This window comes from Ochotona curzoniae, unplaced genomic scaffold (assembly GCF_017591425.1).
Source record: "Ochotona curzoniae isolate NIBS_2020 unplaced genomic scaffold, NIBS_Ocur_1.0 contig_2210, whole genome shotgun sequence".
Classification (NCBI taxonomy): Eukaryota; Metazoa; Chordata; class Mammalia; order Lagomorpha; family Ochotonidae; genus Ochotona; species Ochotona curzoniae.
In genome coordinates, this window is record NW_024465369.1 from 3,464,475 (window position 1) to 3,479,649 (window position 15,175).

Below are 15,175 nucleotides of genomic sequence, written 5' to 3' on the forward strand. Positions count from 1 at the left end.
GCCTGTGGCCCGGGAAAGCAGTCGAGGACAGCCCAAAGCTTTGGGACCCTGCACCCGCGTGGGAGACCCGGAAGAGGCTCCTGGCTTCGGATCGGCATAGTATCGGCCAGTTGCGCTCACTTGGGGAGTGAATCATCGGATGGAAGACCTTCCTCTCTGTCTCTCCTCTCTGTATATCCGCCTTTCCAATAAAAAAATAATAAAAATAAATCTTTTTTTAAAAAAAGAAATTTCATTGCAACTGGAGTGGTAAGATCAGCAACAATATAGAACTGTTGAACTATCAAAATCATTTTGAGCAGGCCCCTTGGCGCATACCCCATATTGGGGACCCAGGTATAGCTGGGAGACTGGGAGTGGTTTCCCCCCTTATCTCTCCCCTCCCCCTAGACACAGGAAGGAAAAAAGAGAATGTCAAAACAATGGTCTCACCCACTTTCCTCTAGCCCTTGACCCTTGGCACCCTAATCAAATATGTAAAAATTATCAAAAATAAAATTTATACCCCAAAATCACAGTAAAAAAATAAGAAGAAAAATAAATAAAATACCCTAGCTTAGTGGCTATAAAAAATGGCTATAAAATGGCTATACAATGGCTATAAAAAATACTGAATGGAAAACGACCATTTCATTCATATAAATTTTTGTAAAAGATTTATTTATTTATTGGAAGGTCAGATATACAGAGAGGAGGAGAGACACTCCCCAAGTGAGCGCAATGGCCGATGCTATGCCAATCCGAAGCCAGGATCCAGGAACTTCTTCTGGGTATCCCACACGGGTGCAGGGTCCCAAGACTTTGGGCCGGTCCTCAACTGCTTTCCCAGGCCACAGGCAGGGAGCACATGATGGGAAATGGAGCTGCTGGGATTAAAACCTGTGCCCATATGGGATCCCAGCACATTCAAGGCGAGGACTTTAGCCGCTACGCCACGCCGCCGGGCCCTATTCATATAAATTTTAAAGTGATTAAAGTAATCACTTTACATTTTATTTTAAAATTTTATTTATTTTATTTTAAAATTTATTTTAAAGTGATTAATCACAGATCATTAAAACTATAATAATATAAATTTCTTTTTTTAATTTGTTTTATTTTGATGATATTTATGTAATTCAGAAGGATGTATTCCCACATGGACCACCAGTCAGGGTGGGAAGGGTCAAGGAACAAAGCAAAGTAGATGAGACAACTGTTTCCAATTTTGACTTCTTTCTTACTGTATCTTGGGGAAGGGGAGAAAGAGGGGTGCAGGCCACTCCCAGCAGCCCACCTGCATCAGCACCCAGGAATGGGAGACTGCCATCCGATGTCATCCTAGGGTCTCAGATGTGGGGTATGATCCAAGAGTACTACTTAAGTGGTTTTGATAGTTCTAAGATGCTGATTTTGTTGCTCCAAGGCTGAGAAGATCTGCCCAAGGTCCATTGGCTGACATATTCCACCTTAAAGTCTCCACTTGTCTACATACTTGCTGTCAAAGCCTGGCCAGGAGAGCTGTCCAGTTTCATCCTCCATGGTACTAGATGTCCTCTGCAGGCCTCAATGATCTGTTGTGTCTCCATGTGCATCTGGGCATGCTGTCTACAATACAGGCTTCAGTAACTGAGGAGGCCCAGTTCTGACAGATGTACTCCATGGTCAGAAACAGATCCTGTGATTTTCTCCATGGTTGGAGTTTTAAACTCAGTAGTCTGGTTGGTAGGGTCCCCAAAGAAAGCTCCTCTGAGGTGACCCCAGACCTGACTCTTATGTGTGCCAGCCAGTACAGGGTTTGGCTCAGTCTGTCACCCACATCAGCCTACACACACACTAGTCACTTGCAGTCACACTGCAGTCACCTGGTCAGTTCTGTTTCCAGTTCCATACACAAATCAATGGATGCTGAGGTCCAGCCTAACTGCTCACCACACACTTGGCCCTCATACATACCAGCAGAAATTGCAGTCTAGTTAGAGCAACCCCCAGTAACCTCCACCAGGCCCACCCCCAACCCCAGTGCCTGCACATGTTGGTGTGTGCAGTAGACTAGTGTTGTCTGGCTTTCCTAACATCAATGGGTGCTGCAGTCTAGCTCAACCTGACTAACCCCACTTTCAAGCTTAAACTTATGCTAGCAGGTGCTACGTTCTTCCCAGCCAGTCCCACCCCAAGCACTGATCTCATGCTAACTGGTGGGAACTGTAGCTCATTAAAGGGGTGACCAGTTTCCCTACTAGGTCCACTTCAAGCCCCAGATTTTGCATTTTTCAGGTGGTACTGTGGTCTAGCCTGACAAGGCTTGCCCCCATTCCAAGCACTTGCCAGCTGAAGCTGTGGCAAAGTCTGAGCAGCCTGTACTTACTCTGGATTATTCATGCACCAGCGGATACAGTCATTTAGCCCAACCTAGCTCTCCCCCTAACCTAACTCACATGCAACCCAATGGGTTTTTTTTTTAAGATTTCTTTATTATTTTTATTGGAAAGCAGATATACAGAGAGGAGGAGAGACAGAGAGGAAGATCTTCCATCCGATGGTTCACTCCCCAAGCGGCTGAAACAGCTGGAGCTGAGCCAATTCAAGCCTATCCCAGTGCTGGAGCCTAGCCCAGTCTGGCACATCCCTGATCCAGACCACACCCATGCTGAGGGACATTGCAATTATGTTCTGCCCGGTTCACCACCCCCACCCCCATTCTGACTCTTGTATTGACCAGTGGGAACTGCAGCCAAGCTGAGGCATCCCCTTAACTCCTCAAGCAAGCCTGCTCTCAGCCACAGATCATGTGCCAGTGGTTGCTCTGACCCAGCTTGGCATAGCCAAACCCTCATCTTGGTCTTTGCCATCAAATGCTGAAGCCTGGCTTGGCCCTGCCCACCTCTAGCCCCAACTCTTACTGGTAGGTGTTAAAACCCAGGCCTGTCCAGCTGGTCCTATCCTTGGCTTTCATGCAAACAGGTAGGTGTGATAGCCTAGCCGCCCAACATGGCCCATACTCCATCCTGGCTCCCATGCATGCCACGGTGCCAATGTTTGACCTAGCTCATCTCCCCGCCCCCTTCAAAACCATCCCACACACTTGCCGGTAAGTGGAGCATTTTTACCTGGCCTGACCAACACCCAGCCCTGACCCATGTGCTCACCAGCAGGAGCTGCAGCTCACCAGGGGAGTTCACCAAGTTTCCCCACCAGGCCCATTCCTAGACCCAGATCTCACTGGCCTACTGATCAATCCAGTCTCCAGAGCTGCAAACACAGTGTTTCCCAGCTCAGCCTCTGTAGGGGTGACTTGCAGCCCTGCCTACCTACCTGGGACCCCAGATCCAATCTTCCAGCACATGTGCCGGCCTGAGATCCTACCCCTCTGCCACCTGGGATCCAAGCATGTTAATAATGAGTCCCCAAACTCAGTCTACCAGCACACCATGCTAGCATGTCAGCCTGGGACTCTAACACCCACCCCTTTCCTCCCTCCCACTTGCCTGGGACTCAAACATATGCAGAAGTTTCCATGTCTGCTCCATTCCACTGGCTCCAAGCATGAGTCCCAAGGCCCCTGGAGGCTGCTTTCAGCCTGCAGGACTCCAGTGGAAGGAAGGAACCTGTACCATGCTATTTTAATTTCTATACCTTTGTAGTATGCTTTGAAGTCAGGTATTGTGGTATCTCCAGCTGCCAAACTACAACAGTACCTGGGGATGAGGATGTCCACTTGATGTTATCATTAGTTTCCCCAATACGGAGAAGAGTGTTCTGAGGTTATTGTCTGAATAGTTTTGAGAGTTCTGAGACATTGTTGGTTTCGCTGCTGTAAGTCTGAGAAAATCCTTCTGAGGTCCATTGGCTGACAGAGTCCACCTTAGCCAGGAGTTATCCAACCTGTTCTGTTCTCCATCTTCTTACAAGGCACTTGACATCCTCTGCAGGCCCAAATGAATTGGCCATCATATTCCCTAAATGCATCTGGGTATGTTGTCCACTGACAGGCATCAACAATTAAGGAAACCCAGTCCCGAAACATTCATTGCAAGGCTGGATCACAAATCCTATGAGTCTCCCTATGGCCAATTTTGAGTCCAGTGGTCCAGTTGGGGATTCCCCCAAAAAACCTCACCTAGGGTGCCAGTACTACTAAGAGTAGCGAGAGTAGATGTACTTTTCTTGTTCCAGAGCAGAAATGCTTTCAGTTTTTCTCCATTCAGGATGATGTTGGCTGTTCATTTATCATATATGGTCCTTATAATTTTGTGGTAGGTTCCTTCTATACTTAATTTATAGAGAATTTTATCGTGAATGGGTGTTGAATCTTATCAAATGTATTCTCAGCATCTATTGAGATGAACATATGGTTTTTATTTTACTGATATGATTTATATTTATTGATTCACAAATGTTGACTTCCCTTACACTTTTAGGATAAATCCTACTTGATCATGATGAATGATCTTTTTGATGTGGTCTTAGATTCAAATGACGAACATTTTTTAAGGATCTGCATCTATCCTCATTAAGTATACAGGTCTGTAGTTTTCTCTTTGCGTAATGTCTTTGGTTTTAGTAACAAAGTAATGCTCACCTTATAGAAGGAGTTTGGCAGAGTTCCATCCTGTTGAAAATTTTGCAATAGTTTTGAACATGTTGGAGTTACTTTCTTTTTGAATATTTTGTAAAATTCAGTAGTGAAGCCATTGGGTCCTGGACTTTTACTTTTGATTACAATTTCAATCTCGATGCTTGTTACAGGTCTGATTAGATTGCCTGCATCTTATTGATCTATTATTGGTAGATCATAGATATTAATAACATACTTTATTTATCAATTTCTGAAAGGTTTTCCACCAGTTTATTGGCATATAGTTCTCCATAGCAGTTTCTTAAAATCTTTAATATTTCATTGTTATCACTTATGTCTCTTTAAGTCTAATTCTGTTCATTTATTTGAGTTTCTTTTTGTTTAAGTGTGGCTAGAGGCTTATCTATTTTGTTCATCTTAAAAAATTTAGTTTTCATTTCGTTGATCTTTGGTAATTTTTTTCTTTTCAACTTCATTTATTTCTGTTCTGATCCTTATTACTTCTTGCCTCCTGAATAATTTTCTTTCCTTTTTTTTTAAGGTTTATTTATTTTTATTACAAAGTCAGATATACAGAGAGGAGAGACAGAGAAGATCTTCCATCCGATGATTCACTCCCCAAGTGAGCGCAATGGTCGGTGCTGCGCCAATCTGAAGCCTGGAATATGGAACCTCTTCCAGGTCTCCCATGTGGGTGCAAAGTCCCAAAGCTTTGGGCCATTCTCGACCGCTTTCCCAGATCATAGGCAGGGAGCTGGATGGGAACCAGAGCAGCCAGGACTCAAACTGGTGCCCGTATGGGGTCCCAGTGCCTAAAGGGGAAGGATTCGCCAATTCAGCCATTGTGCTGGGCCCATCCTAGAAGTTTTGATACGTTGTATTTTAATTTTTCATTTATTCAAGAAACTTTCATTTTCTTCTTATTTTTAAATTTATTTATTTTTATTAGGAAGTCACAAGAGACTTCCTAATAAAAAGGAGAAGAGACAGAGAGGAAGATTTTCCATCTGATGATTCACTCCCCAAGTGACTGCAATGGTTGGAGCTGCAGCGATCTGAAGCCAGGAGCCAGGTACCCCTTCCAGGCCTCCCAAGCAGGTGCAGAGTCCCAAGGCTTTGGGCAGTCCTGGAGTGCTTTCCCAGGTCACAACCAGGGAGAGCTGGATGGGAAGTGGGGCTGCTGGGATTAGATTTGGCTCCCATATTGGGTTGTAGTACATTCAAGGTGAGGACTTTAGCAGTTAGGCCACTGTGCCGGGCCCTTATTTTCTTTTTAATTTCTTTGATGATATATTGATACTCAGTAGCATGTTGTTTAATTTATAAATATTTATGAATGTTGTATTGTTCTTGTTGATCTTTAGTGTCATCCCTTTCTGGTCTGAGAAGATACATGGTATGATTTCAGTCTTTAAAATTGCTGAGACTTGATTTGTGGGCTAATATGTGATCTATCATTGAACATACTCCATATACTAATGAAAAGAAGGCTTAGTGTGCAGCTGTTGGGTGAAATGCCCAGCAAAAGCTGTTAGGGGCATTTGCTTGATAGATACTTCAATTTCAATATTTTTTTGTTGATTTTCTGTATGGATGAACTGTCCACTGATGATAGTCAAGCACTGCAGTCACATAGTACCATTGTTTTGCAGTCTGTTTTTCCCTTTAGGCCTTACAGCATTTGCTATATATATATATATATATATACATATACATATACATCTGGGTGGTCTTTTGTTGGGAGCATATGCATTTATAATTTTTTTTTTTTGCTGATCCAAACTTTTTATCAAAATACATTTCCTTTATCTTTTTTTGGGGGGGTATTGGATTTAAAATTTATCTAATATTAGGGTAAATATTCTTGCTCATTTTTGGTTTCCATTTTCAAGTTATGTCTTTTTCCATCTGTTCATTTTCAATTTGTGTGTATCTTTGTGAAATGAGTTTTTGATAGATAGGATACAGCAGAGTCTTGTTTATTGTTTTTTTGATCCATTCAGCCAACCTATATCTTGTAGCTGAAGAATTTAATTCACTTACATTTAAGATAGTATTCATAGAAAGGAATTAAGACAGAGGGCCAGTGCATTGGCTCAACTAGCTAGTCCTCCACCTGCAAGCCCTGGCATCCCATACAGGCAGCAATTCATGTTCCAGCTGCCTCACTTCCAATCCAGCTCCCTTATTGTTGTCTGGGAAAGCAGTGGAGGATGGTCCAATGCTTTGGAACCCTGCAACTGTGTGGGAGACCCAGAAGAAACTCCTGACTCCTGATTGGCTCAGTTGCAGCTATTGCAGCCATCAGGGAAGTGAGTCAGTGGATGGAAGATCTTTCTCTCTATCTCCCTTCATCTCTGTAAAATCTGCCTTTCCAATAAAAATAAATAAATCTTTTAAAAATATTTTGTTAATAGGATATTGAATCTATCTGCCATTGGACAATTTTGACGCATCATGTGGTTTCATGATATTTATTTCTAATTCAGGATTTCTATAATGTTTTCAAACCATGAGTATCTTAACGATGACAAGTGGACTGAGGACATTACACCCTTCTCTGTTACTATGAATGCTCTGGTTATGTTTTTTGAATTTATATACATGTGCAGAAGACATGCTTTACATTGCTGTCTCCAAAATATGCTTGCCAATGATGGATCAGAGTACCTGCATTAGTATCCCAGTTTTGCATTCTACTCCAGCTTCCTGCATATGTACACTCTGGTAGGCAGTGGGTGATGGCACAAGCAGTTGGATCCCTGCCACCAAAGTGGGAGGCCTGAATTAAGTTCTGGGCCTCTGGCTTCGAGATGGTTCAACCCAAACTGTTTCAGAAATTTAGTGAGTTAACCAGTGGATGAAAGATTTCTCACTGACCATTACTGTTTCAAATAAGACAAAGTCATGTGATAGAAGATCCAGGGATAACACAGTAGGTGGCAAAGGGGGATATTTAAATGTGTGGAACTGAGTATGGAACAAATGATATCTCTTCATGTTAATGGTGTCTACCCAATGAGTATAAAGTATGCAGAAAGTAATTTTCCAATGACAAGTTTGGTAAAAGACCCAAATGACCTGTGTGGCTGTTTAGCTCTGGTGTGCCCAACTTATCACAGACTTGTCAATATTAGGAGATGTATCACAACTTATCACAATAGTAGGAGACTGGACAGAGTGCTTTCACTTCCTGGTAAACACCAAGAATGAGGCTAGAGGAGAGCTTGAAGAGAGCAGGAGATGAAGATATAGCCCATTTTCCCAGTACACTTGATTTTTTCTTCTTAGGAGAGGATTTCTGTCGTTTTTACTTAGGATTTCACCTTTTGAAATTCCAAAACTTACACCAGCCTGCTTAATTCAATTAGGTGGTTCAGAGCCCATTGGACCAGATCGGTACCTGCACATTTCCTTCTTTTTTTTTTGGATGCTATATATTTTTTGAATCTTTACTTTGATTTTTGAATTTTACATTACAATTCCAGAGAGTCTGGGATTTCCCCTCAACCCCTCCAGACTGATTTTTGCCCTTCCATAAGACTGTTATTTAAGTGTGCCACAACATTGCTGGTACAATGTCAGAGAGTCCACCATCCCATTGTTTACACATGTCCAAGTAGCTGCACATGTCCAGAAGGGCCTCCAGCAGGTCCCTCAGAGGCCTTAGAGAGCTCCCAGTACTGGGGCAATGTGCAGACATCCCCATTTCCACCAGAACTCAAAACCCTTGAGATCCAAGTCATCTCTAACAAGAGAACACAAGGATGGAGAACACAGCTACGGCTGGCACAGTGGTGAGACAGGAAGCAGGCCTGCGTGACTTCAGAATGCAGCAACAGGGCTCATTTCCTGTTGGTTCTGTTGTGCTTTCTTGCTCTTGGACCTCCTGCAGTACATGTATGACAGACATGCCAGGCCACAGACTCCAAGCAGCACGAGAGCAAAGAGGACGTACAAAGCCGTCTCTGCTTCCGTGGAGATGAGCGACAGCCCCAGGAACTGGACCGCATCCTCTCTGCTGGGGCTCTCGGTGGGGCTGGAGTCTAGGACAGGACAACAGAGAGCAGTTAGTGCTCTAGTGCTGAGGCAGGGACCCCTCTCAAGTCCCCTCGAGCACTTGGGGTTCTGAGGGTCAGATCCACACAGATGGGGTGAGGCCTTGCTGAGGTGACGATGCCTGTCCCCTGTTGGCATGTGCCAAGAGCCTCTGAGTGAATTTTCAATTCTAATGGCCCATGAAACAGTTGGAATATAATAGAATATCTGAATAGTCATTTACACTTTCCCGCCTCAGCCCATGTTGGGCCCCTCTCTCTCCAGGCCCTCAGTGCACTTTCCCAGTGCTTGTGTTTGCCCCTTCCCACTTCCAGAGGCATCTGCCTAGCTTTTTCCTTAAAGTCACACAGCAAGTCAGTGGAGAGGGGGTGCCTGGAACAAGGATCTAGACCTGCTTGTCCCCACTCCAAGGCTCCAGGTTTGGGGCATAACATGAGACCAAGTGTCCACTGTTGCATCCCAGCAGTGTCTCAACATTGGCTGAGGGACTGAAGGCGGTGGAGAGGAAGGTCATCAGTTGGAGAAGAGAGGCTGAAAGAAGCCCTCGGCCAGGCCCCTCAGCCTTGGCCTTTTGTCCCTCCCACAGCCCCTTCTCACCTTCTGGCTGGAGGAGACAAGGATGGGGCCCTTGTGCAGGGTCAGGGAAGCCGTTGCACCGGACTATAGAGGCATATAACTTGGACGACTCTCTGGGGATCCTTGGCAGAGAAGGATCGGTGTAGTTCACAAAATGCAGACCAAACTTATCAGAGTAGCCTGTGTACCACTCGAAGTTGTCCATCAGAGTCCAGACTGTATATCCTCGAAGATCCACCCCGTCCCGCACAGCTGTGCAAACAGAGGCCAGGTGTGAGCTCTCCTTGTCTCTGCAGTCTCCCCTTTAAGGCTCCTGCTGTCAGTTCAGTGCACAGTTGTCCCCTCTGAGGGTGGAGGGGAACTTTGGGCTTGGCTCTTGGTGACACCTGTGTGCACTTTACTGTAACTAGTATCTGTTTTTAAAAGATTTATTCATTTTTGTTAGAAATGCAGATTTACAGAGAGAAACAGAGACAGAGAAAGATCTTCTGTCTGCTAATGAGCTTCTCAGTGGTTGCAATAGCTAGAGCTGAGCCAATCTGAATATAGGTTCCAGGAGCTTCTTCCTGTTCTCCCATGCCGGTACAGAGTCCCAAGGCTTTGGGCTGTCCTCCACTGCTTTCTCAGGTCACAAGCAGGGAGTTGGAAGGGAAATGAAGCAGCTGGGATATGAACTTGTGCCCATACGGAATCCCTGTGCATGCAAGACAAGGATTTTAGCCACTAGACTACCATTCCGGGCCTATCCAGTATCTTTCTATAAAGGCTCAACCCTGCATGAGAGTCACCACGCAGGCACAGTGAACTAATCCCATTGAATGATCTGTATTCCTCCTCCCCTCTAAACTGCAAGACATTAATCTTAGTGAATTCCTTAGAATGTTCGTGATCTCTCCTATAGAAAAGGAAGGTTCCCGTGGGGTGATATTGCAGCACACTGAATAATGTTTTCAACTGCAAATGCCTCCATTCTATACTGGAGCTCTGTTTCCAATCCATCGTGCTCTTGTTATGATCCAGCTTCCTGCTCATGATCCAGGGAAGGCAACTGAAATTTTGGAAGCATTTAGCTCCCTAAAACACATGGCAGAGATTCAGATTGAGCTCTGCTCTCCTGGTTTTGCCTGGTCAGAACCAGCCACTGCAGCCATTGGAGGAGTAAATCTGAGATTTACAATTGCCTTTTGGGTCTGGCGCGATAGCATAGTGGTTAAATTCCTCGCCTTGCACATGCCAGGATCCCATATAGTCGCCAGTTCTGATCCCGGCCACCCCACTTCCCATCCAGCTCCCTGCTTGTGGCCTGGGAAAGTAGTTGTGCATGGCCCAAAGCCTTGGACCCAGCACCAACGTGGGAGACCCAGAAGAGGCTCCTGGCTCCTGGCTTCAGATCGGAGCTATGGTGGCTGCTTGGGGAGGAAGTGGCCACAACTGTATATCTGACTATCCAATAAAAATAAATACATCTTTTTTAAAAATTGCCTTTCAAATAAAACAACTTAAAAAAGAAAAAAAAAATAGAGTCAGGACTGGTATGATTTTTTTCAATTGGCTAATCTGCCTGCAAGTGCTGGCATCCTATTTGGGTGCTGGTTTGTGTCCTCACTGTTTCACTCCCCATCCAGCTTCTGTTTATGACCTGGGAAAACATCAAAAGATGGCCCAAATCTTGAACCCTGCCACCCACACAGGAGACACATAAGAAGCTATGGTTCCTGGCTTCAGAGCAGCTCATTTCCAGTCATAGGGGCCACTGAGGAAAGAATCAGAAGATTGAAGATCTGTCTTTCTGTCTCTCCTTCTCTCTGCAAATATGCCTTTCCAATAAAAATAAATAAATCTCAAATTTAATACATTTAGATGAAGTATATGTTAGCTTAGACAGGATTTTCTAGCTATTTCCTTTATCTGGTATATAGTTTACCTTTTCTGTTCACTCAGCATTACACTCTTCCCTACTCTTACTGAAAGTCGTATTCCAAATTGTTAGGGCTGGGTCAAGAATATTAAAATTTAATTTGGGGAATAGAATATCCTACATGTAGGAAACTGCTCAGCCTACTCTTCCTGTCCTCTGCCCAGACTGGCTTCTGAAAGGCACTGATAACTGGAAACACCAGACCTCACAGAGTGGCTACGACAGCAGATGTCTCAGGCCGGCAGGAAACACCTTCTTGGTATTGTGTAATGGGTTGGCATGCTGAGCTTAGGGGAAGGAAAACACTGGGCATGTGATACGGTGGGTGGGGATGAGCACTCCCCTCCTGCAGATGCTGGTGTGTGTTTCCAACAGGGAAAGGTGAGTGTAGAGGAAGGGCTGGGCTGGCCTACCTTTGAGAGCCTCGTTGATGTAACTGCGCAGGTAGTAGACCCTGCTGGTGTCGTTGAGGTATGAGTCTCCCCGATGAGACACCCCATTCTCTGTCACATAAATTGGAGGGTTGTTGTACTCCTCCTTTATCCAGTTCAGGATCCTTCTGAAGCCAAAAGGTGTCATCTTCAGCCAGAAGGAGCCAGAGTCTGGCCAAGAGCGATCTGTGATGGAGGCAACTCCCCTTCAAGTTCAAAAACTGAAGATTAGGTTTTGTTCCATTAATCCATCCTAAGACACCCTTCACCCACAACAGGATTTACTCCAGAGGAGTCTCAAGTTTGGTCCAGACTCAGAGTCAGAGCACCAAGTTGCCCCAGAGTCTCCTCTTTTCCCTTCTAGTTGCCCTCCCCAGTGCTGCTGCAGCTTAGGAAGCCCTGGAAGCTCTCTGTTCTGTGAGCTCTCTGCCTGTGCAGAGCAAGGTCTTGACTGTGGTCCCGGTTCACAGGTGACACTTGACACTAGATGTGAGTGGCTGTGCGGGTCACCAGCTCCAGTCCTCCTGGGGATGCAAGTGCTGTGTCCTCAGAGAAGCAGCTCCCCTGAGTCACCTGTCTGTGAACACCCCACACAGGCCACAAGTGGGACCCTCACTTGTGTGATGACCAGCTGCATAAAGATGGGGGTCTTTGCTGGGGGAGGGGCTTCTGCGTAACGGAATTAATGGACATAACAGTTTTTAACGGAAGATCTGAATAAAAGCGTCTCTGAGACTCTCTCCAGTGTCAGATGATTTCTTCCATGGGACGGGAGACCCCGATAACTGGCGCTGTGACTCGGACACACGTCAGCTGGTGAACATCAGGAAGGTAAGTTAAGCAGATTGCTCAAAGAGCTGCTTATAGTGGGAATTAGTTTACAACTGAGCTTTTTGCTCAGGAAGCCGCACTACGCGGGGATGTGCACGTCAAGTTCGCGAGTTTAGCGATCATTCAGGTTTGTGGGTTTAGCGGCCGTTCAGATTTGCGGTTTAAGGATCGGTCAATTTCGCGGTTTAACCATCGGTCAAGTTCGCAGGTTAGCCACTGTCTGAGGTGTTAGAAATATGGGCAATTTAACTTCTTCAGCGTGCATGCAGCCTTTACTGTAGAAGCTGCTGACAGTATTGTCGTTTTTGCAAACTGTGCAGAGGATTGCCCCGTGGTTTCTGGAGGAGGGCCTTTTGATCCTGCCACAATGGGAGCACTTAGGCAAAGCGTTACCTAGGGCAGAACAGTAGGAGCCCCTCCCTCCAGGAACGGTTGGGTTCTGGATGTTTGAATGTTGATTAAGTCTTGCCTGACAGATGGCACTGATAAATTCAGAGGACTTATACAGGAAGGTGAGAAAGTCTTATGGAGACGCAAAAAAAAAAAAAAAAAAAAAATCAGAATGGATGGTTTAAAGACCCTTAATGATTTTCAGCAGGTATTGAGGCATATTAATTGAATCCGACCATATTTTTGTATTATTAGACAATGCCAAAATTGTGTTCCCTTTTTATCCCAGCCTTGCTTTGGTCTTATGCCTAATCATATATGGCAAATGGATGTTACCCATGTTCCCAGTTTTGGTCGCCTTTCTTTTGTTCATGTCTCTATCGATACCTGCTCTGGGGTTCTTTATGCCTCAGCTCACACAGAGGAAAAGGTTCAAGATGTTATATCTCATTGCCTTCAGGCTTTTGCAGCCTGGGGCATCCCCCAGTGTTATAAGACTGATAATGGACCTGCCTATACAGCCAAAGCATTTGATAAGTTTTGTTCTGAATTTGAGATTAAACACTCCACTGGCATCCCATATAATCCCGTGGGTCAGGCTGTGGTAGAGCGTGCCCATGCAACTCTCAAAGCATTATCAATAAAACAAAAAGGGAGAGTAGGAGCCATCCTATATCCCAATAGTCCTAAACATCAATTGGCTTTAGTTACTTATATTTTTAATTTTTTGATTTTGGATTTGGATGGCCGTTCTGCTGCCAACGCCACGCTGTTGGTGCAGGCCCCTGCAAAGATTGGGTGATGTGGAAGGATGTTTTAACAAAACAATGGATAGGCCCGCATCCTGTCTTACAATGGACACGAGGAGCGGTTTGTGTTTTTCCGCAGGATTCAGATGGACTGGTGTGGGTGCCAGAACATTTGACGCAAGTGATAAGAAAGCCGGAGCAAGATGAACCTGTGGACGTGGTGGATGCTGACCAGCCTGATGTTCATTCAGATACCGAGAGAAGACAGCCAGAATCTTCAGCTATAACTGCACTATTAAAGGGGTGCAGCAAATATTGCCTCGCTGTCTAGGGCCTTGGAAATGGCCCCCAGAATGGACTGCTGTCAAAGTACTGTGACTCCTAGAAGAGTAGCACCTGGTCTTGCTGTGACCAGTTTATTTCCTACCTGTTCAAATTCTACCTTTGTGGGGTATAACTATACATATGGTAACCCTGTTCAATCTGTATCTGCTCAGCCTTGGAATGCCTGGGTACTTTGCACTAGTAGGGGTGGATGTTCAGATATATCAGCTTTTGCATTTATTGATAAGGTAGTGATAAAAAATTGTAATTATAGTAGTAATAGTTCTAGAATATGGGAAGAAGATGTTAAAGTTAATTGCAGTCCATTAAAGATGAAAAAGGCAACATAACGACAGACACTGCAACCATTAAGAAAATAATTAGAAATTACTACAAAGAACTGTACTCCAATAAATTTGAGGACCACCAAGAAATGGAAAAGTTCTTAGACTTCCACCACTTACCAAAACTTAGTCCAGAGGCAACAGAAGAATTAAATAAACCCATAACCGAGGCAGAGATTGAAGCAGTCATCAAGGATCTCCCAACGAAAAAAAGCCCAGGCCCAGACGGTTCCACTACAGAATTCTACAAAATACTCTGAACAGAACTAACCCCAATCCTCTACAAACTCTTCAAAACAATAGAAAAGGAAGCAACCCTTCCAAACTCATTCTATGAAGCCAACATTATCTTAATCCCAAAACCGGATAGAGAATCATCAAAGAAGGAAAACTATAGACCTATCTCTCTGATAAACATTGATGCTAAAATTCTCAACAAAATCCTAGCCAATAGAATTAAAAAAATCATCAGACAGATCATTCATCCGGATCAAGTAGGATTCATCCCTGGAATACAGGGATGGTTCAACATTTGGAAATCCATAAATGTGATACACCACATCCAAAAACTGAAAAACAAGAGCCACATGATAGTATCAATAGACGCAGAAAAAGCTTTCGATAAAATTCAACACCTCTTCATGCTAAAAACTCTAACCAAGGTAGGCACAGATGGAAAAATCCACAACATAAATCAAAGCAATTTATGAAAAACCCAACTCCAGTATCATACTGAATGGAGAAAAGCTAGAACCCTTCCCACTGAGATCTAGAACAAGACAAGGATGCCCGCTATCTCCACTGCTATTCAACATAGTCCTAGAGGTACTTGCAGAGGCCATAAGACAAGAAAAAGAAATCACAGGCATACAAATGGGAAGCGAAGAAGCCAAGCTTTCACTATATGCAGATAACATGATCCTGTACATAGAAAAACCAGGAGACTCAATACAGAAACTGCTAGAATTTATATGAGAGTTTGGCAGAGTGGCAGG

General features: G+C 44.4%; 1 protein-coding gene across 1 annotated transcript in view; it reads right to left on the reverse strand.

Annotated features, from left to right (window-relative positions):
• Positions 1-7,982: 7,982 nt before the first annotated feature.
• The window catches only part of LOC121150570 (lactase-phlorizin hydrolase), a 53,476-nt gene continuing 46,283 nt past the window's right edge, over positions 7,983-15,175 (reverse strand). The window contains exons 15-17 of the mRNA XM_040971510.1: positions 11,525-11,748; positions 9,215-9,445; positions 7,983-8,604 (exon numbers count right to left, since the gene is read on the reverse strand). Coding sequence (XP_040827444.1) covers positions 8,384-8,604; positions 9,215-9,445; positions 11,525-11,748 — 676 coding nt within the window. The 3' untranslated portion in view covers positions 7,983-8,383. The remainder of the gene's footprint in view (positions 8,605-9,214; positions 9,446-11,524; positions 11,749-15,175) is intronic.